General features: G+C 43.8%; 1 protein-coding gene across 6 annotated transcripts in view; it reads left to right on the top strand.

Moving 5' to 3' along the window:
- Positions 1-26997, top strand: part of LOC115180543 (protein cordon-bleu) — a 67768-nt gene that overhangs the window by 8662 nt on the left and 32109 nt on the right. For 2 of the 6 annotated variants that reach the window (XM_029742710.1, XM_029742745.1), the window contains exons 3-9: positions 11906-12118; positions 15457-15667; positions 17416-17644; positions 18517-18561; positions 19131-19219; positions 19692-19769; positions 26153-26332. In XM_029742710.1, coding sequence (XP_029598570.1) covers positions 11906-12118; positions 15457-15667; positions 17416-17644; positions 18517-18561; positions 19131-19219; positions 19692-19769; positions 26153-26332 — 1045 coding nt within the window. Of the gene's footprint in view, positions 1-10693; positions 10817-11905; positions 12119-15456; positions 15668-17415; positions 17645-18516; positions 18562-19130; positions 19220-19691; positions 19770-26152; positions 26333-26997 lie in introns of all 6 variants that reach the window. The other 4 variants (XM_029742726.1, XM_029742718.1, XM_029742735.1 and 1 more) reach the window with 4 other exon arrangements.

Below are 26997 nucleotides of genomic sequence, written 5' to 3'. Positions count from 1 at the left end.
TGAGAACACACGGCTCCCAGAGAGCATGCTGCCATTGTTGCTCTGTGGAGTGGCTGAGGGTGAGGGTATTCACTGTCTGTCCTCTGCTCAATAGGGGGGAAACTCAAGTGACAACCGACAAGAATAGCATTAGTTCTAACGTGTGGAAGGGTTAAAGAGCTTCTCAAGGTAGTTTCCTCTATATTATTTTAGCAGAGGTGGATCTAAATTGTTGCAACCACTGCAAAAAATATGATTTTACACGCACACACACACACACACACACAGTACCAGTCAAAAGTTTGGACACACCTACTCATTCCAGGGTTTTCTTTATTTTTACTATTTTCTACATTGTAGAATAACAGTGAATACATCAAAACTATAAAATAACACATGGAATCATATAGTAACCAAAAAAGGGTTAAACAAATCAAAATATATTTGAGATTCTTCAAAGTAGCCACCCTTTACCTTGATGAAAGCTTTGCACACTCTTGGCATTATCTCAACCAGCTTCACCTTCGCCTAGAAGGCCAGCATCCCAGAGTCACCTCTTCACGTTGAGACTGGTGTTTTGCGGGTACTATTTACTGAAGCTGCCAGTTGAGGACTTGTGAGGCGTCTGTTTCTTAATGGACAAAAAATGAGCTTTTCTTTCAAAAACAAGGATATTTCTAAGTGACCCCAAACTTTTGAACAGTTGTGTGTGTATGTGTGTTTGTGTGTATGTATATATGTATATATTTGTTTATTAAATTTTTTACCCCTTTTCCGTGATATCCAATTGTCCCATTGTTGCAACTGCCATATGGACTCAGGAGAGGCGAAGGTCGAGAGCCATGCATCCTCCGAAACACGACCCCGCCAGGTCGCACTGCTTCTTGACACACTGCTCTCTTAACCCGGAAGCCAGCCGCACCAATGTGTTGGAGGAAACACCGTACAACTGGCGACCGATGTCAGCATGCATACGCCTGGCCCTCCACAGGAGTCGCTAGAGCACGATGGGACAAGGACATCCCGGCAGGCCAAACCCTTCCCTATCCCAGACGATGCTGGGCCAATTATGCACCGCCTCATTGGTCTCCCGGTTGCATCCGGCTGCGTCACAGCCGGGGATCATCTGTTTCACAGACGGGGATCGAACCCGGGTCTGTAGTGACTCCTCAAGCCTCAGTGCCTTAGACTGCTGCGCCACTCAGGAGGCTTTATATCTATTTCTGCCGAGATGTGCTTTTAAATACATGTAGATAGTCGTTGGCTGAATTACTGGAAGTCTATGGGAACGCTAGTAGCAATCCACAGTCTCTCATTGATGTGTCCTGACAGTCTCTCTTTCTCTCTCTCAGCACTTGGACACCCTCCAAATGAAGGCAGATTTTTTTTTTTCCTCAGTCCTTAATCAATAGCTAGTCTGTTGTGGTATTGAAAGATCCCAAATGAGATGGCCAAAGATTTCTAAAACCAGATCAAGCTGCTTTAGCAGACAATGGGCACAATGGGTGGACTATATAACTATCCAAATAAGTATTTTATTTCCTGATATTTACTTGTTTATTCTCCTCTTTGTCCCTTCATATTATTATTATTAATGTTATTAATAAAAACATTTAAATCAAATGTTCAATATATATATTTTGATCAGTTCCTTCATGTTATTGTATGCTAAGAAAAGCACTAATATCAGGAAATAGAATATTAAGATTTTCCTTTACCTTACATACAGTACACAAAAAGCAGTATGTTCCAATAGGATCCTAGTTCCTATGTAGTATAGTATGTTGTTACTAATAATATGCAGCTATTTCATATGTTAATTATGGTCAGTAAAATAAATGTCTGTTGGAGTGAAATGGGTCACTTTTGTTTTATTACTCCATAATATGCCTAAATACACAGTGCCTACTTTTTAGAGGATAGTGCTCTCATTGTTTGGGTCTAATCCCATTGTGTTGCATAGAACTGGCCATGACAGGTGTCTCTCACCACAGTGGTTGCGTCCCAAATGGCGCACTATTCACTTTATAGTGCACTACTTTAGATTGACCAGGGCCTATAGGGCTCTGCTCAAAAGTGATGCACCATATAAAAATTAGGGTGCCATTTGGGATGCAGATAGTGTTTCCCCAACCTTCAACTTCTAAAATGACAGGTTGTCATTGTGTACGTCTCTCTTCATCAGGTCTAAACTGGCTCCTGCTTCCCTGCTTCTAATACACTACACTACAGTCCCAAACTCTGCTAACATATTCCACTGTTTTAATAAGACCCAGGGAAGGAAGGAATATTTTTATTTCCATAATTATTTTGGCTGGATAATTTATGAACCTCATACAGTACAAGCGCTCATCAGTCTTTCCTTGCAGAGTTAGCCAGTGAGTTGTATCTCCCACTGACTCACTGCTTCCTTTATTGTTGTCCAATACAACAGAGAGCATTATTGATATGAACTTGAGCCCTGTGGCAGAAAGAGCACAGAGGGGTTGACTTATTCTAACTGGATAGTTGCCTAGAGGGGAGCAGAGTCTTATTTGGGCCTTGGAATGTGAACAGTCCCATGCACACAGAGACTAATCTCGTAATCAGTCTAACACAACACCAGGGTAACAAACTGCCAGGTCAGATTATAGATGTAGTACCTATTCACTGGTTAGCTAGATACCCTACAGCTACTGCGGTTCCTGTGCTGTGGGGCTTGTTGTGATGCTTACACACTCCCACTGGGTCTAAACAGCTAGGTTAGGTTTATAGTAGTAGTAGGCCACTCCTCTCAACACCTAGCTGGTTGGTTAGTTACTGGCTACTCCCTACTGTAGTCCCCTGTGCTGTACTGTGGGGTGATGTTGTTGACCATATCATAGTGTAACTATGGTGACACTATGACAATACCTACTGCAATGTAATCCTGCAATGATTACAGCTGTGAGTCTTTTGGGGTAAGTCTAAGAGCTTTGCACACCTGGACTGGACAATATTTGCCCATTATTCTTTAAAACATTATTCAAATGGATTGTTGATGATTGCTAGACAGCCATTTAAGTCTTGCTATAGATTTCCAAGCTGATTTAAGTCAAAACTGTAACCGGGGTCACTCAGGAACATATAATGTCATCGTGGTATAAAACTCCAGTGTAGATTTAGGCTACCCCTGTCACAGGTGTTGAAGCCGTGTTGAATGGACCAAACTGCAGGCGGAATGTGGATACTCATCTTTTAATGTAAAGAATAATAAATTAAAGCAAAGTATACACAGGAAAACAATAAACACAAAACTCACGACAGGCTAACAGGCTTACTACAAACAAAAGGACTAGCAGTGTTAGCACAACCACCCACAACCCCAAGTGACAAACATACTCCTAAATATATGACTCCCAATCAGGAACAACGATCCCCAGCTGTTCCTGATCAGGATCACAAGACTAAAACAGAAACAGACATACTAGACAACACATACAGACTTCTTCTGCCACGTCCTGGCCAAAATACTACACCACTACTCCCTCTGCTGGTCAGGACGTGACAGTACCCCCCCCCCCCCCCCAAAGGTGCAGACCCCGGAATGCACCTTAAAAGAAAACACAAAAATCCCCAATACCACAGCAAAAAAATAATACCCCCTAAACAAAAAAAAGGGAGGGAAGGGAGGGTGGCTGCCGTCAACGACGGCACTGTGCTACACCCTCCCTCCCCAACCCACCTATCCTGGAGGTGGCTCTGGTTCCGGCCTCCTGCCCTCCAGGTTGTAGGCAGACTCATTGGGGTCCGGGTCGTAGACAGACTCAATTTGTTGTGGCTCGTGGGCAGGTTCCCTCATTTCCACGCTGTAGGCAGACTCATTTACAACACAGTTAGTCACATTCAGTTCTGAGTCGCAGACAGACTCCTTTGGTTCCGGGCAGACCCACCCGGCTTCCGGGTCGCAGGCAGACCCACCCGGTTCCGGGTCGCAGGCAGACCCACCCGGTTCCGGGTCGCAGGCAGTCTCCCTCGGTTCCGGACTAGACACTGTTGCCGGATACTCTGGACTGCACACTGGTGCCGGATACTCTGGACTGCACACTGGTGCCGGATACTCTGGACTGCACACTGGTGCCGGGCTCTTGAGGCTGGGCCGACGCACTGGAAGCCTGGTGCGTGGGGCTGGTAGAGGTGGTACCAGGCTGAAGACACGCACCCTAGGGCTAGTGCGAGGAGCGGGAACAGGCTGAATAGGACTAGGCCGACTCATGGGAAGCTTGGTCCGGGTTGCTGGTACTGGTCGTGCCATACTGGAGGTACTCACTTCCGGGATAGCACGAGAGGCGGGAACCGGAAAGACTGGGCCATGGAGGTGCACAGGTGGCCTTGACCGCACCGCCTGCACAACCCGTCCTGGCTGGATGGAACTAGCAGCCCTGTACGAGCGGGGTGCTGGTTCAGGGCGAACTGGGCTGTGCAGGGGCCTGATGGTTGCCGTGCGTAGAGTGGGAGTAGGGTAGCCTGGTCCTAGGAGGCGTACCGGCGACCAGATGCGCTGCGCAGGCATCCTCCTACCAGGCTGGAAGCCCACTCTAGCACGGCATCTGCGAGGGGCTGGAATGGCACGCACCGGACTGTGCGTGCGTATGGGTGAGAGTGCGCACCTCAGCAAAACACAGCGCCCTCCACTCCATACGCTCCTCCACATAATCACGGGTAGCTGGCTTATGGCTCTTCCTTGGCCTAGCCAAACTACCCGTGTGCCCCCCCAAAAAAATGTATTGGGGGTGCCTCTCCGGCTTCCTCGCCAGTCGTGGACCCCGGTAGCGTTCCCGGTCCTCACCAGCCTTTCTCCATGGGCCCTCTCCGGCCAGAATCTGGTCCCAAGTCCATTTCTCACGAGTGTCCATGTCGAAGTCTATTTCCTCAGGATAGTCCATATATTCAGCATCCTGCTCCTTTTTCCGCTGCTTGGTCTTGTTTAGGTGGGTGGTTCTGTCACAGGTGTTGAAGCCGTGTTGAATGGACCAAAATGCAGGCGGAATGTGGATACTCATCTTTTGATGTAAAGAATAATAAATTAAAGCAAAGTATACACAGGAAACCACGAGACTCACGACAGGCTTACTACAAACAAAAGGACTAGCAGTGTTAGCACAACCACCCACAACCCCAAGTGACAAACATACTCCTAAATATATGACTCCCAATCAGGAACAACGATCCCCAGCTGTTCCTGATCAGGAGTCACAAGACTAACACAGAAACAGACATACTAGACAACACATACAGAATTCTTCTGCCACGTCCTGACCAAAATACTACACCACTACTCCCTCTGCTGGTCAGGACGTGACAACCCCTTGCCGATGATAAACATACCCATATTATAATGCAGCCACCACCATGCTTGAAAATATGAAGAGTGGTACTCAGTGATGTATTGGATTTGCTCCAAACATTACACTTTGTATTCAGGACAAAATGTTCATTTCTTTGCCACACTTTTTGCAATAATACTTAAGTGCCTTGTTGCAAACCGGATGTATGTTTTTTCACTCTGTCATTTAGGTTAGTATTGTGGAGTAACTACAATGTTGTTGATCCATCCTCAGTTTTCTCATATCACAACCATTAAACTCTACCATACCTTTGTCTGTACACTATACCTTGAATCTATTTTATCGCCCCCAGAAACCTGCTCCTTTTACTCTCTGTTCCGGATGTCCTAGACATCCAATTCTCATGGCTTTTAGCCGTACCCTTATCCTACTCCTCCTCCGTTCCTCCTCCTCTGTAGAGGTGAATCCAAGCCCTGCAGTGCCTAGCTCCACTCCTATTCCCCAGGCGCTCTCTTTTGATGACTTCTGTAATCGTAAAAGCCTTGGTTTCATGCATGATAACATTAGAAGCCTCCTCCCTAAGTTTGTTTTATTCACTGCTTTAGCACACTCTGCCAACCCGGATGTCTTAGCCGTGTCTGAATCCTGGCTTAGGAAGACCACCAATAACTCTGAAATCTCCATCCCTAACTACAACATTTTCAGACAAGATAGAACGGCCAAAGGGGGTGGTGTTGCAATCTACTGCAGAGATAGCCTGCAGAGTTCTGTCCTACTATCCAGGTCTGCACCCAAACAATTTTAACTTCTACTTTTAAAAATCCACCTCTCTAAAAACAAGTCTCTCACCGTTGCCGCCTGCTATAGACCGCCCTCTGCCCCCAGCTGTGCTCTGGATACTATATGTGAACTGATTGCCCCCCATCTATCTTCAGAGCTCGTGCTGCTAGGTGACCTAAACTGTGACATACTTAACACCCCGGCCATCCTACAATCTAAGCTTGATGCCCTCAATCTCACACAAATTATCAATGAACCTACCAGGTACAACCCCAATGCCGTAAACACGGCACCCTCATAGATATCATCCTAACCAACTTGCCCTCTAAATACACCTCTGCTGTTTTCAACCAAGATCTCAGCAATCACTGCATCATTGCCTGCATCCGTAATGGGTCAGCGTTCAAACGACCTCCACTCATCACTATCAAACGCTCCCTGAAACACTTCAGTGAGCAGGCCTTTCTAATCGACCTGGCCCGGGTATCCTGGAAGTATATCGACCTCATCCCGTCAGTAGAGGAGGCCTGGTTATTTTTTTTAAATGCCTTCCTCACAATCTTAAATAAGCATGTCCCATTCAAGAAATTTAGAACCAGGAACAGATATAGCCCTTGGTTCTCTCCAGACCTGACTGCCCTTAACCAACACAAAAACATCCTGTGGCGGTCTGCATTAGCATCGAACAGCCCCCGTGAAATGCAAGTTTTTAGGGAAGTTAGAAACCAATATACACAGGCAGTTAGAAAAGCCAAGGCTAGCTTTTTCAAGCATAAATGTGCTTCCTGCAACACAAACTGAAAAAAGTTCTGGGACATTGTAAAGTCCATGGAGAATAAGAGCACCTCCTCCCAGCTGCCCACTGCACTGAGGATAAGAAACTCTGTCACCACCGATAAATCCATTAGAATTGAGAATTTCAATAAGTATTTTTCTACGGCTGGCCATACTTTCCACCTGGCCACCCCTACCCCGGTCAACAGCACTGCACCCCCCCACAGAAACTCGCCCAAGCCTTCCCCATTTCTCCTTCTCCCAAATCCAGTCAGCTGATGTTCTGAAAGAGCTGCAAAATCTGGACCCCCACAAATCAGCCGGGCTAGACAATCTGGGCCCTTTCTTTCTAAAATGATCTGCCGAAATTGTTGCAACCCCTATTACTAGCCTGTTCAACCTCCTTTCGTGTCGTCTGAGATTCCCAAAGATTGGAAAGCAGCTGCGGTCATCCCCCTCTTCAAAGGGGGGACACTCTTGACCCAAACTGCTACAGACCTATATCTATCCTACCCTGCCTTTCTAAGGTCTTCAAAATCCAAGTTAACAAACAGATCACCGACCATTTCGAATCCCACCGTACCTTCTCCGCTATGCAATCTGGTTTCAGAGCTGGTCATGGGTGCACCTCAGCCACGCTCAAGGTCCTAAACAATATCTTAACCGCCACCGACAAGAAACAGTACTGTGCAGCCGTATTCATTGACCTGGCCAAGGCTTTCGACTCTGTCAATCACCACATCCTCATCGGCAGACTCAACAGCCTTGGTTTCTCAAATGATTGCCTCGACTGGTTCACCAACTACTTCTCCGAAAGAGTTCAGTGTGTCAAATCTGAGGGCCTGTTGTCCGGGCCTCTGGCAGTCTCTATGGGGGTGCCACAGGGTTCAATTCTTGGGCCGACTCTCTTCTCTGTATATATCAATGATGTCGCTCTTGCTGCTGGTGCGTCTCTGATCCACCTCTATGCAGACGACACCATTCTGTATACTTCTGGCCCTTCTTTGGACACTGTGTTAACAACCCTCCAGACGAGCTTCAATGCCATAAAACACTCCTTCTGTGGCCTCCAACTGCTCTTAAATACAAGTAAAACTAAATGCATGCTCTTCAATCTATCGCTGCCTGCACCTGCCCGCCCGTTCAGCATCACTACTCTGGACGGCTCTGACTTAGAATGTATAGACAACTACAAATACCTAGGTGTCTGGTTAGACTGTAAACTCACCTTCCATACTCACATAAAACATCTCCAATCCAATGTTAAATCTAGAATTGGCTTCGTCTTTCGCAACAAAGCATCCATCACTCATGCTGCCAAACATACCCTCGTAAAACTGACCATCTTACCGATTGTCGACTTTGGCGATGTCATTTACAAAATAGCCTCCAACACCCTAAAGAACAAATTGGATGCAGTCTATCACAGTGCCATCCTTTTTGTCACCAAAGCCCCATATACTACCCACCACTGCGACCTGTACGCTCTCGTTGGCTCGCCCTCGCTTCATACTCATCGCCAAACCCACTGGCTCCAGGTCATCTACAGACCCTGCTAGGTAAAGTCCCGCCTTATTTTTGCTCGCTGGTCACCATAGCTGCACCCACCCGTAGCACGCGTTCCAGCAGGTATATCTCACTTGTCACCCCCAAAGCCAATTCCTCCTTTGGCCGCCTCTCCTTCCAGTTCTCTGCTGCCAATGACTAGAATGAACAACAAAAATCTCTGAAACTGGAAACACTTATCTCCCTCACTAGCTTTAAGCATTGTTTTAATTGCTATATTGTATTTACTTCGCCACCATGGCCTATTATTGCCTTTACCTCCCCTATCTCACCTCATTTGCTCACATTGTATATAGACTTATATTTCTACTGTATTATTGACTGTATGTTTGTTTTACTCCATGTGTAACTCTGTGTTGTTATATGTGTCGAACTGCTTTGCTTTATCTTGGCCAGGTCGCAGTTGTAAATGAGAACTTGTTCTCAACTTGCCTACCTGGTTCCATAAAGGTGAAATAAATGTCAAATGTAAAAACAAAAAACTCTGTAACTGTTTTAAAATCACCATTGGCCTCATGGTGAAATCCCTGAGCAATTTCCTTCATCTCCGGTAACTGAGTTAGGAAGGAAGCCTGTATCTTTGTAGTGACAGGGTGTATTGATACACCATCCAAAGCCTAATGAGTAAATTCACCATGCTCAAAGGGATATTCAACACTTTTTTTTACACTTCTACCAAACGGTGTCCTTCTTTGCTAGGCATTGGAAAAACCTCCCTGGTCTTTGTGGTTGAGTCTGTGCTTGAAATTCACTACTTGATTGAGGGACCTTACAGATAATTGTATGTGTGGCGTACAGAGATTGTGTAGTCATTAAAAAATCCTCTTAACCACCATTATTGAATATGGATTGAGTCCATGCAACATTTATTATGCGATTTGTTAAGCACATTTTTACTCCTGAACTTATTTAGGCTTGCCATAACAAAGGGGTTGAATACTTATTGACTTAAGACATTGTTCTACAATCAAAATTCCACTTTGACATTATGGGGTATTGTGTGTAGACACAAGATCTCAATTTAATCAATTTTAAATTCGGGCTATAACACCAAAAATTGTGGAAAAGTAAAGGGGTGTGAATACTTTCTGAAGGCACTGTATTTACTAAATCGTTGCCACTACTTCAAAAAACATTTTTAACCTTTATTTTATTATTAGTAGTATTTGTTTTATTTTGCTGAGACGTGCCTTTGGGCACACATTGGTTGAATCAACGTTGTTTCCACATAATTTAAATGAAATGACGTTGAACCAACGTGGAATTGACACTGAATTGACATCTGTGCCCAGTGGGAAGTTAGAAAAAGTTAGAAATCGTCCTCAGATTCTCATCAGATCGTCCAAGAAACCTCCAAGGTGACTAGCTAGCTAGCTTGTAATCCTGGAAATATAGCTAACCCTATTATAATTATTAGCTAAGATACAGTAACGTTACGCTAGCTAAATTATTTCGGGGGTTAATATAGAATTGTCTGGTGATGTCACTGAGCTCAAGAGATAAAATGAAACTGTCCTTGATTTACAAATGAGTTTCAAAGGAAGAGAACATAACTTAATTTTCATGTATTTTGGAGTACAATGTCCTTTAAAAAAGTCACCAGAAGTGACCTTCTCACAGTCGTTCAACAAAATTTATTTGAACACACAATTGGATTGTGTGTTCAAATAAAAAATATCTCAGGTTGATTCCTTTCACAACTGGCCAATGAAGTGGAGAGAGCAGACTGAGTGGTTCTGTGAACGGTCCATTTGTAACCCAGTCACTGAGGAAACTGCACTTACTGCCCAGCTCAGTAACTGAGTTTTTTTCTCTCTAGGAGATTCTCTAATCGCCCAAGAGCGAGTGTGTGTGTGTGTGCGTGCGTGTGTGTGTGTGTGCGTGTGTGTGTGTGTGTGTGTGTGTGCGCACATGTGTGTGCGTCTGTGTGTGCATGTGTGTGTGCGTTGGCTGACTCTGGAGACAAGGGCACGCTAAGATCTCAGTCTCGAGCGGAGGTGTACGAGTTGTTGTCTCAGTATCAAACACACAGTTACACAGGTGCAGTCTCCCTGACCCATTCATAGTGGTATACTGCAGAACACTGGTTTTGACCATGACGTCCTTTTCATTTAATCGCCCTCTCTGTAGTGTTTTGTTTTGAACAATTGTGGTTCAATGGTTCAATCACTCTGAGGCTGTGGATGGATGCCGCACTTAGTTATTAATAATTAGCTTAGGTGAGGTTAGAGTCTAAGCACAGTAGTTTGTTGAATGTTCACATGCATGCCTACTCTCCACCTTCACAGAACAAGTTGTCTTCAAGGCTCCTAGAAGAGACCTTTTCCCTGTAGCCCCAGTCCTTGGGAAGGATTTATAAACATGGACTGATATATAGAACGCTTAATCAAAAGCCCAAGGACTGACTTGACGTGAGTGGTGCAGATTTATCTCATACTGTTGTTTGCTCAGTAGGGAGAAAGTGTGTAGCTATTGAACATACCTAGAAGGGAAAAAGCATTAATCATTGTAAACTGTATATTATAGTCAAGATAATGGTGTGTGCTGAGACAAAGCTACAATTTGTTCCTCTGACACGTGTCAAATACATACAGAGTCAGGTGTAGTGGAAGTTAGGACCACTAATGATTTACATCATCTTTTCTCAAAGTCCTGCCATCAGTGCAGTTAGCGCCATGAATTTTGGTGCAGTGTAGAGCTGCCGCCTGCGCTCAAAAAAGAGTTGAAAAGTTATTTTATGCCTATTTATTCATTTCTATATTGAAATACAGTATAATGACAGACATGAGTTTGGAGGAATTGCAATGCATGCTGGCTATCTTTATCCTTGTGTGTTTAGATGGTTACATCATCTCTATACTGTATAAAATAATTGTTTTATTTATTTATTTGCACACAAGAAACTACAAAACAATATGATAAAGGTTTAAAAGGCAAACGAAAAGAGCATGTGCAGGAGGGGTTAAAAACCCAGAGAGGCTTGTAGAGCACCTCCCCTTTTTTATATTTATAAAACAAGATAACTGCATTAAGTTTTTATAATAATGAACAAATCATGATAAGGAAAGTCCTTGGTGTCAGATTTGAATGGAATATCACATCAACACGGACCACTGTGACCCTGCCAACCAATAAACAACCTTTGCATATCTGGAGACAGACTTGCTTATGTAATCTCGCTGAAAGACAGAAAGTCATTGCCATTCAAGTTGTCTCTGTTATTTTTGTTGTCACCTATCCCAGTGCAAAACAGCAAAGTAGTGCAAAGTCTTGTCTATTCTATTTCCCTTTGAATCACCATGACGACCGGACTGCCTTTTCTGGGAGAAAACAAAACAACATAATTAATTTCTCTAGGTTGCCACAATCAGGCCAATCTGCAAATGACAATTTCGCTCTAAAATATCTGATTATAAAACTAAACTTAACCCAAAACTTAGTCATACCCCTGACCTTATGCCTGTCCCTGACCTTATGCCTAACCTCTGTCCATCCCTCAGGAAGGGAATGAAGTCCCGAGCCCCCCCTCCGCCCCTGGCCCCCGAGCCCGCCCCCAGGAGAATCTTCCGTAATGCAGTGCCTGACGGGGGAGGCTCAGCGCAGGGCAGTATGGGCAGCATGGTGATGGACACCAAGGAGAACATGAGGACCAGCGTAGACCTCCACATCACTCTGCCTCAAGGCTACCAGACCAGCAGCACAGTGGACGGCAGGTGAGAGGCAACACCACACACTCGTCACATATGCATATGCACACGTACACATTACCCCTTCGACCCTCAATTCACAGACTCTGTTATGTATGTGGATGTGGCCTTGTTTGGTATGTGATTGGAGAGGCCTTTTCAAGGTTCCCTCAGTGGCCCAGAATCAGTGTGTGTGCATGTTGTGAGAAGCTGACCTGCCAGAGCCTCTCTGGCCTTAATGAGGGTCTCTCTCTCTTTCTGCTGGAGCAGTGAGTGAATCAGACTAGGCCATCCAGGACTCCAGCCCTCATGCAGAAAACAAGACAAGGGCCTCTGTTAATGCTGTTAATGAGTGGCATGTGAGAGTTTCTAACAGTATTTTTTTGTGAACCAATACAGGACAGTGATCCCAGGTCTGTCTGTGAAGTCTTGCCAACTGCTCTGGACAGAGAAAACTGATCTGGGATCAGGCTCATACAGTGGTCGTCATCTCTCTCACTTGGGGCCGTCTTTTCCATTGCCTTTTACTCTAAGTGATGCTCTTTGCCAAGTAATTTGTGTAACACTTCATTTGGATAGTCCATCTTTAGACTATCAGTAACATTTCAACTAGCTATCTAATACTAAACAAAATTCTAATTCGAACAGAAAGCTTATTACTTTGAAATTTGTTGTACAAATTTGTTTACGTAACTTAGTGAGCATTTCTCCTTTGCAAAGATAATCCATCCACATGACAGGTGTGGCATATGAAGTAGCTGATGCTGGGGACAATAAAAGGCCACTCTAAAATGTGCAGGTTTATCACACAACACAATGCCATAGATGTCTCCCAAGTTTTGAGGGAGTGTGTAATTGGCATACTGACTGCAGGAATGTTCACTAGAATTGAGAATTGAATGTTAATTTCTCTACCATAAGCCTCCAACCTCCAATGTCGTTTTAGAGAATTTGACAGTTCAACCAACCGGCCTCAAAACCCCGATCCTGGAAGCCCCAATCACGGCCAGTTGTGATACAGCCTGGAATCAAACCAGGGTATGTAGTGACGCCTCTAGCACTGAGATGCAGAGCCTTAGACCGCTGCGCCACTCGGGAGCCCCTTTCGTTAGCACAAACGAAGAATTTCAGCGCAAACTGTAAGAAAGCGTCTCAGGGAAACTCATCTGCGTGCTCGTCGTCCTCACCAGGGTCTTGACCTGACTGCAGTTTGGCGTCGTAACCGACTTCAGTGGGCAAATGCTCACCTTCGATGGCCACAGGCATGCTAGAGAAGTGTGCACTTCACGGATGAATCCCGGTTTCAACTATACCAGGCAGATGGCAGACAGCGTGTATGGAGTCGTGTGAGCGTGCGGTTTGCTGATGTCAACGTTGTGAACAGAGTGCCCCATGGTGGCGGTGGGGTTATAGTATGGGCAGGCATAAGCTACGGATAACGAACACAATTGCATTTTAGCGATTGCAATTTGAATGAACAGAGATACCGTGACGAGATCTTGAGGCCCATTGTCATGCCATTCATCCGCCACCATCACCTCATGTTTCAGCATGATAACGCACGGCCCCATATCGCAAGGATCTGTACACAATTCCTGGAAGCTGAAAAAGTCCCAGTTCTTCCATGGCCTGCATACTCACCAGACATGTCACCCATTGTTTGGGATGCTCAGGATCGACTTGAATGACAGCGTTCCTGCCAATATCCAGCAACTTCGCACAGCCGTTGAAGAGGAGTGGGACAACATTCCACAGGTCACAATCAACAGCTTGATCAACTCTATGCGAAGGAAATGTGTCACGTTGCATGAGGCAAATGGTGGTCACACCAGATCCTGACTGGTTTTCTGATCCACATCCATTTCCTTATATGAAATGTAACTCAGTAAAATCTTTTCAATTGTTGCATTTATATTTTTGTTCAATATATATTCACACATTACTGAGCACAAATCACATCTCACATCTCTTGCCCTAACCTTAAACCTTATCTTAACCTTAAACTTTATCCTCATTCTAACCCTAACCGTAACCTTAGCATACAGTTGCTTATCAACAGATAGTTTGTTGATAGTATGACCATCTGTAGAGCATTTACAGATGAAAAATCTGGACAATCCAAATTGTGTCTGACTGTCGTTTGATTTATGGGAAATCCGTTTTATTGTCTCAGTGCATGATAAAGCCCAAGGGAGTTTCATCCAGGTGTCATAAATGTCTTGTAATCACCTGGTTCATGTGTGCAGGAAGCAATCAGACAACACCCTCTCCATTATGATGTGTAAGGGTTTTGTCACACTTGTCCCACTGTTTTCATTATGATAGGGAATACAGATCAATGTGTTGTGTTTCCAGTGTCTTGTCAAAGCCTCATTTGCTAGCTAGATATGTTATTCTAAGAAGAAAGTTGTAGTATAAATTAATACATTGTTATTTTCGAATGAACCATAACTCTCCATCCTACAGCTAATGTGTAATGCATTATGATGCAGTTGTAAGACTTGTGATGAGCGAACTTTGCTCTGGTCATTACGAGTTGGTTGTTCAGAGCAGCCCTTTAGCAGTTTTGTCATATGAGCTGTCTTCTCCCAGCAGGCAGTATTACATGACATGGGACTTCATATGACGCTCAAAAACAGAACATTGTATCAGGATTTATTAAGGCATTCTACATTCTCAAGTGAAGGATTTAGGACACTGACCAGTCGGGTTACAATTTTTACTAGCCCAGGTTACATTCTTCTAGCCAAATATGTGTCATTTGAAATAGAAAATGCCACTCGCCTGACGGGCTAGTTTGGCACATTTTCTACTAGCCCTATTTGCAAAGTACTAGCCTCAGGCTAGCTTAATTTCCATCCCTGCATACGTATATTATAAGTAGACCAGATGGGTAATTTATTGTCAATTGACTAAGGCTAGATTTCCTATCTGTAATTCATTTAACTTTCTAACACATCACTGAGTTCAGATCATTAAATCAGCCTTTTATGTACCAATTTGCAGGCTTATCTAATGCTGTAAGCTGAGCAGCATGAGTGTCTGCCTGTGCATCACCCAGTGTAATTACAGGTATTCCTATTGGAGCTAAAGGAGGTAACCCTATCTGTCAGTCAGGTCACATCCCAAACGACACCGTATTCCCTATATAGTGCTCTACTTTTGACCAGAGCCCATAGCGGTCTTGTCAAAAGTAGTGGTCCTTGGTCAAAGAAGTGCGCTAACTAGGGGATGGGGACTTACCTTGGTCTACTCTGTCCCGCTCCGCTCTACTCTACTCTGACGAGCCTGTGACTCTACCTCTACCTGGCTTCCTGTCTGTGACTCAGCCTGGCTTCCTGTGCTGCTTTTGCCTCTCTGTGCAGCAAGGCGCTCATGGACCTGTTGGTGGATCTGTGCAGCCGGTACCACCTGAACCCAGCCTATCACACCCTGGAGCTGCTGTCCAGCGAGGGCCTGTCCCTAGCCTTCAAGCCCAACAGCCTGCTGGGGTCCCTGGACGTTGTTGCCATAAGCATCAGGGAGAAGGTGTTGCAGAACAAAGTGGTGCGGAAACCTCCGCCTAAAGTGCCAGAGGTGAGTGCCTGCTGATCCTGATATAGAGATCTCTGTGTGTGTTTGTTTGATACTGTCCTACTGATTGAGGATATGTAGCTGCATTGTGACTGTGAATAAGAAATGAGCTGTGTTTATTGTAACTTGAGGATTCATAGTTATCCTCTGTTTAGTCTTCCATGAATGCACATATATGTTGCACTTCATGAAGTTATTGGAAATTAGTTTGTTCTGGTCTGGGCCTTTTGCTGTTGTTCTAGTGCATGGGTGGGTATCGTTGACTGTTTTTGGGATGCAATGAATAAGATGTTTTCAGCGTTCATTGAACCTAACCTTTGACACCTGGGAAATGTGATATATGATTCCCCATGTAACCGTGCGATCGCCCTTCTTTACCTTTTGACACTAAATCGTTGCAGCAGGAAAGGCCACAAAACCCAAAAAGGACTCATGCTAAGGTAGGCAGCCGGTGTTGTAGAGCCAGTCTCTAAACCAGTGGGATTATTACCGGCTCTCGGTGGCTGATAGTGTCTTCTCTCTCTGTCTCCAGTGTCTCCTCCTACTTACCTAGCATGTGAATTTTTCATGAGAGCCTTACCTTTAGTTACCATGCATTATTTCTACTCTACTCTCAGGCCTCACTGGCCCTGGTGGCCCTGCTCCCCCTATCTCCCTTTGACCTCTCTTTGGCTGATGGCCATAGTCTGACACTATTTCACTCTGAGTCATCGACATTGTGGGTAACACTTTACTTAAAGCCAACTGGTATAATGCATTATGTGGTTGTAATGCATTTTATGACTTGTAATAAGCATGTACAGTATAACCCCCTTTTTTTACAAGTTGCCTCAGTAAATATTAGCAAAGAGCCACACACAAAAACAGTTGTGCTTGTGATTGTTACACGCCCTTGACTGGTAAGTGGTTGACATGATGTTTTCAGAAGGAGAGTCTTGAAGTCTGTACATTGTGTACTGGTGTGTGACCGTCATGGCCTCCGTGATAACAGTATCTTTTGTTGTTTGTCCCAAATGGCATCCTACTTCCTATATCGTGCACTACTTTTAACCAGATCCCTATGGGAACTTGTTAAAAGTAATGCACTATATAGGGAATAGTGTGCCATTTGGGATGTAGCCTGTGTTCTTCATAACAACCACCTCAACCCTCTTAGTGCTGCTGGCACTGTTATTATGATCCCTCTCTATAGGTACACCAAACACCCTGGGACTGACCAGGCAGTGGCTGCCCACACACAGGCCCTCTCTGTCAGGCCTCGACTTGTCTCCGAGCCTCAGTTACCTTAGAGTGCTAGTCTTGAATGACCCCCAGTCTCACCCCCCCTCCTCCCCTATGCCTGTCAACAAATGTCTACGTTCTAAGGGAAAAGCTGAAAGTAAAGCATAACCTCTTTTTAAGTGAGGTGGAGTGAAGTTTTTAGTTAATCATGGTTTATCCTACGATTCTGACACCCACTTTTTTTTTCTCTCACTCAATATTTTCCACCCTAGTTTTTCCAATTGGATGTGTACGGCTGAGATCTTTACTTTCAAGTACCATTTAATTAATGAACTTAGACATGGGTTCAAATTGAACATTTTATTTCAAATACTTTGAGCGTTTGATTGAGCCTGCCTGAAGTGCCAGATCGGCATGATTGCAGGCAAGCTCAAGGTCAAACAAATACTATTTGAACCTAGGAGGTTCTCTAATACTCTTTAATACTGTATCCATCCATTGGCACTAAAGTCACTGTCTTCCCTGTAAAGAAAACGGTGCGTCTGGTGGTGAACTACCACAGGAGCCAGAAGGCGGTGGTGAGGGTGAGTCCCCTGGTGCCCCTGGAGAGCCTGGTCCCAGCCATCTGTGAGAAGTGTGACTTTGACCCGGCCCATGTCCTGCTGCTGAAGGACAATGTCAGCAACCACGAGCTGGAGCTGGACAAGTGTCTGAGCGAGCTAGGCATCAGAGAGCTCTACGTACAGGACCAGACTCTTGGTAAATAAACCACCTTATACCCCCATCTCCCTCCACCACTTCCTGTAGAATGGTGACACATTTCTTGCCAATTCCTATGGTACGACAATGATTATAGGAGATGAAAAGACGGCACAAACAGATCTGGGACCAGACTATTCCATGTCCTCACATGATACCTACAGTGTTAGCGTTGACATTGTAGCACAAACAGATCTGAGACCAGGCTAACTGTACAAACCTATCTCTGTTAACAAACTATTACTGTTCCTCTTATTCTTCTCAACCTGTGTAATCGTATATTTAATTTGAGCTCTCTCCGTTGTTTTCTGTCACGCTTTTACACCCTGATCGCATCTATAATCAGCACTCACATGTGAGATTGAATCAAAGTAACGTGCATTACTTTCTTACTGCAGCTGTGCACATCTGTGCCTGTAATGTTTACATGGGGTGTAATTCAGTCTGGGCTAGTCCATCTTATCAGGGTGGCGCTGCAGAATAAATAAGTGAGCTCGTGTTTACATATTTGGTTAAATAAGCTTCGATAAGCACATGCCTTCCAGGGTGTGTACTCTGCCCCCTATGACTCTGCCCTTAGAGAGGCAATATAGACGGTTAGTCATTAGAACACTACCGACAAAGCCTAGTGAGATGTACTGATGCTTGAGTTAAACTAGAGGCAGTTGTCAAATACCATTGTCAGTGTTGTTGGTAGTTTCACTGTTTCCCCCTTTTCTGTAGGCAGGGGTGTGAGGGGTGGGGGATTGCATAGCCAATGACATGGGAAATGATGTATAGTTTTGATAAAGAGAGAATCTTGTATAGTTAAGGATAGTCTGCATTGCAACAAGGGCCCTTTAATGTTGTTGAAATCCTGTGATTGTTTCCAGTTCGTCAACCTAAAATGGCTTCTGCACCTGCTCTAAATTACTCAGGTATTACTGTCTGTATGCTGCTTATTGTTCCCGTCCACAATGCTGTAGTGACATTACCTGTAGCTTAACAGTCTCTTGTACAGTCACATTAACCCCACTTTGCCGTTCCTTTTCTCCTCGTGGGACAATCTCGCTTGTTTTGTTTGCTTGTTTTACATATCTTAGATCAAATATAAGATACAGTCAATATTATATCCCTTTCCTTCTGGCTTACAGTGTGTTATGACTGTTTGTTAGATTTATTTTCAGAGGTTGAAGAATAGATGCACTGTCATATTGGAAAAGTTTAGCTGTAGTGCCATCTACTGTTGAAACTGCCTGATTGTAGATAGAGGCTTGAGAGTGTGTGTTGTTTATGGAGAATACTTTTTGTTGTATGCATGGGTTAAACTTTTAATAACTGACATGACTTGCATAATGTGGTATAGTAGTATAGTTCTAGCTGTGGTTGATTTCGTCACATTGGTTAATGAATGAACTGCATGAATGAAAACCTTTATTTTTAGCTGTGAGCCAACCCTTTCATTTCGGAGTGAACTGAAACCTGTTGTCTGTCCATTCATTGTTAGAATACTTCCGTTCCAACACCTCAAGTGTCGGTGGGGCCGAGAACAAAGGTCTGCTCGGATTCTTTAAGTTCAACAGAAGGAAATCAAAGGTAAGACGGCACAGTTCACTTGTGTTCCAACAGAGTGACATTTATCTCATTGGCTTGGCTAACTTAACACCATAATACCATCTAGAACATACTACAAGGCACCATGCATAGGCTACTCACTGAGAGAGTGTGTGTCTGCAGATCAAGCTGACTTTAAACTGTTGACTTACTACTTATGTATGTTGAAATGCAGGAAAAATAAGCATATTTTTTTCTGTGTTTGAGTGGACTAATTTGATACGTAAATCTTCTACTTAAATAGCTACTGTTATTCTTGAGCTCAACATATGATGGCTTTCCATAAAAAATAATTAGTCTTATAGATTTTACTGTCCCCGTGGAAAGGGCTTTTTAACCCTAGCGCTGTATGAGTACTGCTATCATCTGTCAAATAACTGAAATAACTGCATGTCATGCTTGTATTGTAGTTGCATTCTGATGTATTGCATGTTAGATATACATTCCATTTCATACTGAAGAACAGTCGCCTACTATGGACATGGATGGTCTTGATAATAATATTATTCAAAGTACTGAAAAACACTACAATGTAAGTACTACTAACCCTCCTGAAATGTCTGGGTGTGGTAATTGACATCTTGCATTATATTTTCTTTCAATACTCAAATCTCATTCAATAAGTGCAATCTCATTCATTTAGCAGGAAGATAAATGATGCTTTTGAGTTCTATTCTATTGTAGATTTTCCATAACCCACCATCTTGTAACAGATAGCATGTTATGCCCCCAAAAATGAGAACACATGAGCTCAACTTTGGTTTTCTTTTCAGTAGCGTTTTCCCATAACATTCCCATTTTCCAGAAATCTTGGTTGTACAATTCAAAGAATCAGGAGGGAATAGGCAGGAAATCCAGAACTCTCCAACAAGGATTTATGGAAAACCTAGGAATTTTGAGAAAGCTACCATTATTTTGCAACCCTACTTTTCAGCCTGTGTGCCTCTCGATATAGCTGATTGTCTGTTGTTCTGCTCATGTACCACTAGAGGGCAGACTTGACAAGCTGATTCCACGTCTTCTGATTCCCCTCAGTCAATTACAGTACCTTGACGGATTTAAAGTTTCTGTAGCAAGTCAACCTGAAGTAAATTAAAGCCTTGAATTATTTATTTTTATTTGATCAGCTTTACTCAGTGACATGTATAATGTGTTTAATAGTAAGTTTGTAAAACAATAGTAGTTATAGCAGTAGGGACGGTTTCCTGGGAATATTTTCTACTCCATCGTGGAGTTCTTTGTATGTGGTGTGCATGTGTGCTAAAACATTATTATATTAGAGCAAACATTGAACAGGCTACCTGTTTGGAAGGTAATTTAATCCGTTATATACAATTACAGAGGAATCTATTACCGGCATCCATCTGGGATACACCTCAAATCATGGGTATTTTATTGGATTTCCCATAAGACCTTGGTGGATCTCTCCTGCTCATTTGAGTCGAGCCCCAGGGGGCGCACGCACACACACCCCATGTGTCCTTAGCGATTATGTTACATCATCATCCTATACCTGGCTACATTTACTCTGATATCTGGATACCATTATTGGCCTAACAGATGGGAAGATATGTTGAGGACTGTTCATAACACAGACTGAAATAGAAGAGTATGCATCTATGATACAAAGTGTACCGTCCTACATTGGACAAGCTGATGGACCGTAATGTTGAGGACTGTGTACATAGTGTCTGATCTAAAGGAAGGAAAACGATATTGCTTTGAGACACAGTTGTAAAGATGCTAAGACTTGCCACAAATGATCCTGTCTGTTTTCCCAGAGTTTTTTTTATTGTACAGAATGAAACTCTTTCAGATCACATTTTGTCCTTGGAGAGGACAATAAGGGCGTGTTGCTGCCTCTAAATCATCATAGATGGCCATGCTCGGTTCTATCTGTATCTAGTCTTGGCAGTGAGTACTCCACTTACAATGCATTTCCACCTTGGATATGCATGGGTGATAGGCATTGTGGTTAGTTCTCAGATTTCCTCCAGCATTTAATTACAGATGTTCAGGTGAACTTTTCCCAAACTTTAATAACAAAGAAAGACCCAATAGCTTTTTTTTGGCTCTGGTCTGTAACTGATTTAAGATTACATAACGTATGCTACGAATTCATGGCAATTCCCTGCATGGAACATTCCGTTCCAACAGCTGAGTACAACAACAGCACGGATCCCAATTGAAAGTTACCATAGTCTCTCCCTAAATTTGGAACGTGTGTTTGTGTTGGTCTTTCATAATTGAACATGCAGTGGATGTACTGAGGGACTCTCAGAGAGCCGGGATATTAACAGTTCAGCCACAATCCTCCCTCAAATACACAGGCATTGAGCATGTTGCTCTACCAAGGAGAGGAGGTAACATGGAGATCCTACTACTACAAAGGGAGGCTTACTGGATATCCTATCTAAAATCATTGATCCCTAGTGGTCTGAATATTGACTTTGATCTCAGACCTTTCTTATGAACAATTCTTATAAATGGATATATTATTTCTACAGCTTATCAGCGTACACCCAATATGTTCCCCCTGTTGACGATGCTTATTATGCATTATGCAAGGTTGAACCAAAAAATGACATGTAACAAATACAAATGAAATAGGAAACAATTAAATATGTGAAATTGAATTAAACAATAATGTATGTTGATGCTAACATTATGTGCAACATTCAATTATGTTTGCATATGATAACAATAGCCTAATATATTTAATATGCCATAAACTGTTGTTTTTTAACAGTTTCACTTAATTCATTCTAATTAACTTATTCATTATGACACACCTGTCACTATTGTCATTGGTTGCACTACTTGCACTGTTTGTCAACATAACCTGGTTCAAGTATTTACCCTGAAGAAGGCACAGTGATGCTGACACGTTGGTGATTTACCCAATAAATGACTGGGAGTTTATATATGGAGTGTGCGACTCTCTTTATTTTTATAGTTTATTCGCCGTTAGTCAGCACCTCCACACAAAATATTTTTTCTGGGTGTGCGCCAGCTCATATTTGTTATTGGTCTTTCATAATTGAACATGCCTTGGATGTACTGAGGGACTCTCAGTGAGCTGGAATATTAACAATTTAGCCACACTCACTTTCATTTGAGAAGGTCGCCATGAACACATTAGCGCAGTGTGAAAAGTTCATCAGGGGAGGAGAGGGTTGGCTGCTGGCCAAGAATCACTCCCCAGTCCCTGCTGAACGCTGTCTGATTTCTAAAAATGCATTTCAGGTTTCCTCTCTGCCCTTTCTCTCTCGTGGCATGGGATCAACCGGCAGAAGATTGAGGCTTTGGATTTACTGGAATATTTGCATATACATACTGTACATGTAAACTCAGCAAAAAAAGAAACGTCCTCTCACTGTCAACTGCATTTATTTCCAGCAAATTTAACATGTGTAAATGTTTGTATGAACATAACAAGCTTCAACAACTGAGACATAAACTGAACAAGTTCCACAGACATGTGACTAACTGAAATGGAATAATGTGTCCCTGAACAAAGAGGGGGTCAACATTTCTGGGGGGGGTGACATTTCTGGGGGGAATGGCCCTAGCCCTCACCCTCCGATCCAACAGGTCCCAGATGTGCTCAATGGGATTGAGATCCGGGCTCTTCACTGGCCATGGCAGAACACTGAGATTCCTGTCTTGCAGGAAATCACGCACAGAACGAGCAGTATGGCTGGTGGCATTGTCATGCTGGAGGGTCATGTCAGGATGAGCCTGTAGGAAGGGTACCACATGAGGGAGGAGGATGTCTTCCCTGTAACGCACAGCGTTGAGATTGCCTGCAATGACAACAAGCTCAGTTCGATGATGCTGTGACACACCGCCCCAGACCATGACGGACCCTCCAAATCGATCCCGCTCAAGAGTACAGGCCTCGGTGTAACGCTCATTCCTTCGATGATAAACGCGAATCCGTCCATCACACCTGGTGAGACAAAACCGCGACTCGTCAGTGAAGAGCACTTTTTGCCAGTCTTGTCTGGTCCACCGACGGTGGGTTTGTGCCCATAGGCGACGTTGTTGCCAGTGATGTCTGCTGAGGACCTGCCTTACAACAGGTCTACAAGTCCTCAGTCCAGCCTCTCTCAGCCTATTGCGGACAGTCTGAGCACTGATGGAGGGATTGTGTGTTCCTGGTGTAACTCGGGCAGTTGTTGTTGCCATCCTGTACCTGTCCCGCAGGTGTGATGTAAAGATCCTGTGCAGGTGTTGTTACGGGTGGTCTGCCACTGAGAGGACGATCAGCTGTCCGTCCTGTCTCCCTGTAGCGCTGTCTTCGGCGTCTCACAGTACGGACATTGCAATTTATTGCCCTGGCCACATCTGAAATCCTCATGCATCCTTGCAGCATGTCTAAGGCACGTTCACGCAGATGAGCAGGGACCATGGGCATCTTTCTTTTGGTGATTTTTAGAGTCAGTAGAAAGGCCTCTTTAGTGTCCTAAGTTTTCATAACTGTGACCTTAATTGCCTACAGTGTGTACATTTACATTTACATTTAAGTCATTTAGTGGACGCTCTTATCCAGAGCGACTTACAAATTGGTGCATTCACCTTATGATATCCAGTGGAACAACCACTTTACAATAGTGCATCTAAATCTTTTAAGGGGGGGGGTTAGAAGGATTACTTTATCCTATCCTAGGTATTCCTTAAAGAGGTGGGGTTTCAGGTGTCTCCGGAAGGTGGTGATTGACTCCGCTGTCCTGGCGTCGTGAGGGAGCTTGTTCCACCATTGGGGTGCCAGAGCAGCGAACAGTTTTGACTGGGCTGAGCGGGAACTGTGCTTCCTCAGAGGTAGGGAGGCGAGCAGGCCAGAGGTGTAAGCTGTTAGTGTCTTAACGACCGTTCCACAGGTGCATGTTCATTAATTGTTTATGGTTCATTCAACAAGCATGGGAAACAGTGTTTAAACCCTTCACGTTGAAGATCTGTGAAGTTATTTGGATTTTTACGAATTATCTTTGAAAGACTGGGGCCTGGAAAAGTGACGTTTATTTTTTTGCTGAGTTTATATGTACAGTAGCCTATATATAGGCAGCAGCCAATAGAAGGGAATAGAGTAAAGCCGACTGTGCACTGTGTAAAGTATGCCATGTCATCTATCCTTGGGATGCAATTATGCCCATGTATAAATTATGTGGTTCTCTGTAGCTCAGTTGGTAGAGCATGGCGCTTGCTATGCCAGGAGAGTGGGTTTGATTCCTGGGACCAGCCATACGTAAAATGTATGCAAGCATGACTGTAAGTCTCTTTTGGATAAAAGCGTCTGCTAGATGTTATATTATTTGAGTCAGGAAGATCTAGTAGGTGGGAGAGGCACGTGAGTAAGAGAAGAGAAGATCAAAGTTAAACAGGATGTGAAGGTCATAAAGATGAATTGTGTCAACTTAGTTGATCCAGGCTCTGTTCTTAGAGCGGGGCAGCAGTAAATCTACTGCAGGATTCCAAGACTCCAGCTAGGTTTTTTGTTACATGCGTCTTTTTCTCTTTGCTCTACATTACTGTATAGTAGCTCAGTCTGCTTTTCCAAGCTTATACTATATGCAAGCAATTGGCAACTCACATCTCCCTCAAAGCCACACTGACTCTCCTTAGTACACTAGACTAGTTTGATTGTGCTTGCCTGGTGTAATGGAACCAATGAAATAGTCCCAAAAGTTCAAACCATGCCCAACTGGCACACCAGGCAGGCTCAATCAAATGATAAAAAATATTTTTGAAAGAAAACAAATACTATTTATGCCCAGGTCTGAATACCTTTGAGTGCTTTTCTCTCCCTCCTGCACATGTTCCATTCATTCTCCCCACTGTGAGTACTGCTTGGTTCACTGATTACCTCTAATGACTAGAACTTCATGTTTTAGTCATTTGAACTTTTTTTCATGACTACTTTGATCCTCTGCCCAGGAATTGTCTGAAATGCTGTGTCATTTTGACTTAATATGTTTTCCTTTCTTTTCTTTAACCCCCCCACACCATCGTTTAAAGATGCATATCTTTGTTCCTAGTTGTGCTACAGTACAGAGACAGAAGCTTAGGACGTTTCAGATAGCCTGGACCCAGATCTGTTTGTGCTGTCTTGCCAACTCCTTTTTATGATCACTTGGCACGACATTGACCATAGGAGTTGGAAAGGCAGTGCAAACAGATCTGGGACCAGGCTAAGCTTCAGATGCTTAGTAAAGCCTTTGATCATTCTTTGATCGTCCCCCATTGCTCAGCAGCATCCCTCCCAGACAGACAGACGGTGTATTAGCGAGGCGGCGTAGCTACAGAATGGTAATAAAGCTGACTGCAGCTATCACAACTGTCACAAGCATCCTGATTCAGCAGGGATCTGAGTGCCTCCTCTTGCAGACTAGAGGAGACAGACCCAACACTAAGCTTTGCATTGGCTTAATTTACCACTGCAATAACAGACCATGATGAACATATGCTGATATTTTAGATTCAGTCGTGAGCCCTTGTTAGTCAGAGTCTGAAATGGCACCCTATTCTCTATATAGTGTTATGTGTCCTTGTCAAAAGTAGTGCACACCATAGGGAATAGGGTGCCACTTGGGACACAGCGTTAGTGAATAAAGTGCATGACCCATGCTCACCCTTCAGGACTGGCCCTTGACATTTCCACTGTCCACCATATCAACCTGTGATTTTGGGTTTCTGAGACCATTTAGAATGACCTGACCTTTAAATGCCACTCAGTTCATATGTAGCTCTGTTCTGTGTGTTTATAATTGTGTGTGTGTGTGTGTGTGTGTGTGTGTGTGTGTGTGTGTGTGTGTGTGTGTGTGTGTGTGTGTGTGTGTGTGAATGTGTCACATTATCTGTCTGTGTGTAATTGTTATGTTCTGCATTAACCCTTCTCTCTCCTTCCTCATCCAGGGCCTGTCCACAGTGTCCATCGTGCCCTGTGTGGAGGCGCGACCCAGCACCCTGGGCCAGTCCCAATCCGTCATGAACATCTCCAGGATGTCCCCCAGGATAGAGATTAAGAAGAGGCGGGCCCCCCCGGCCCCGGCCCCCACACCCTGCCAGGGCTGCTACACACTGGAGGCCTACCAGGTGAGAGGGCAACACACACACACACACACACACACTTCAGGTCATGGTGACCTGTGTTTAGATCAACTATTGCAACATTGGATAAACATTTCCTCTAATCTCCTTGTGTTGTTTGTGGATCTAATATCAATAGTAGTAGTGTTCTTTCTCTTCTCGTGGTGTTGTTGTGGGAAATGTTGTTTTTTTCACCATGTTATGTTGGCTCCAAAGGTTTTCTCTCCTCCTATTGGAGAGAATGGGGTTTGTCTGGAACTGTGTGTTGTGGTCATAGTGACCGTTACTAACAGGAACACACTGGTTAATCTGTGAAATGGATTACATCCTAAATGCCATCCTATTCTCTATATAGTGTACTACTTTTGACCAGGGTCTATAGTGCTCTGGTTAAAACTAGTGCACTATGTAGGGAATAGGGTGCCATTTGGACACATACTACGGTAGAGAAGCACAAGGTGTCCACACAGTATTCCGTGTACTACTCACGCTGTTCTTCCAATCAGGATTTAATTTGGGTTTATGTTGTTGTGGTTCCCAGTTTTTTTCTCGCCTGTCTTATTATACCCTTTATAGCAACAATTGATAGCCTTTCAGGCAATTAAATAAAGTGCTGGATCAGAAGTGTTCAATAAAAGTAGCTGATTGATGTTCTGTTGTGTTGTTTTTAT

Source organism: Salmo trutta, chromosome 3 (genome assembly GCF_901001165.1).
Source record: "Salmo trutta chromosome 3, fSalTru1.1, whole genome shotgun sequence".
Classification (NCBI taxonomy): domain Eukaryota; kingdom Metazoa; phylum Chordata; class Actinopteri; order Salmoniformes; family Salmonidae; genus Salmo; species Salmo trutta.
Note: the sequence above shows the minus strand (reverse complement) of the source record. Positions and strands in the feature narration are given on the sequence as shown.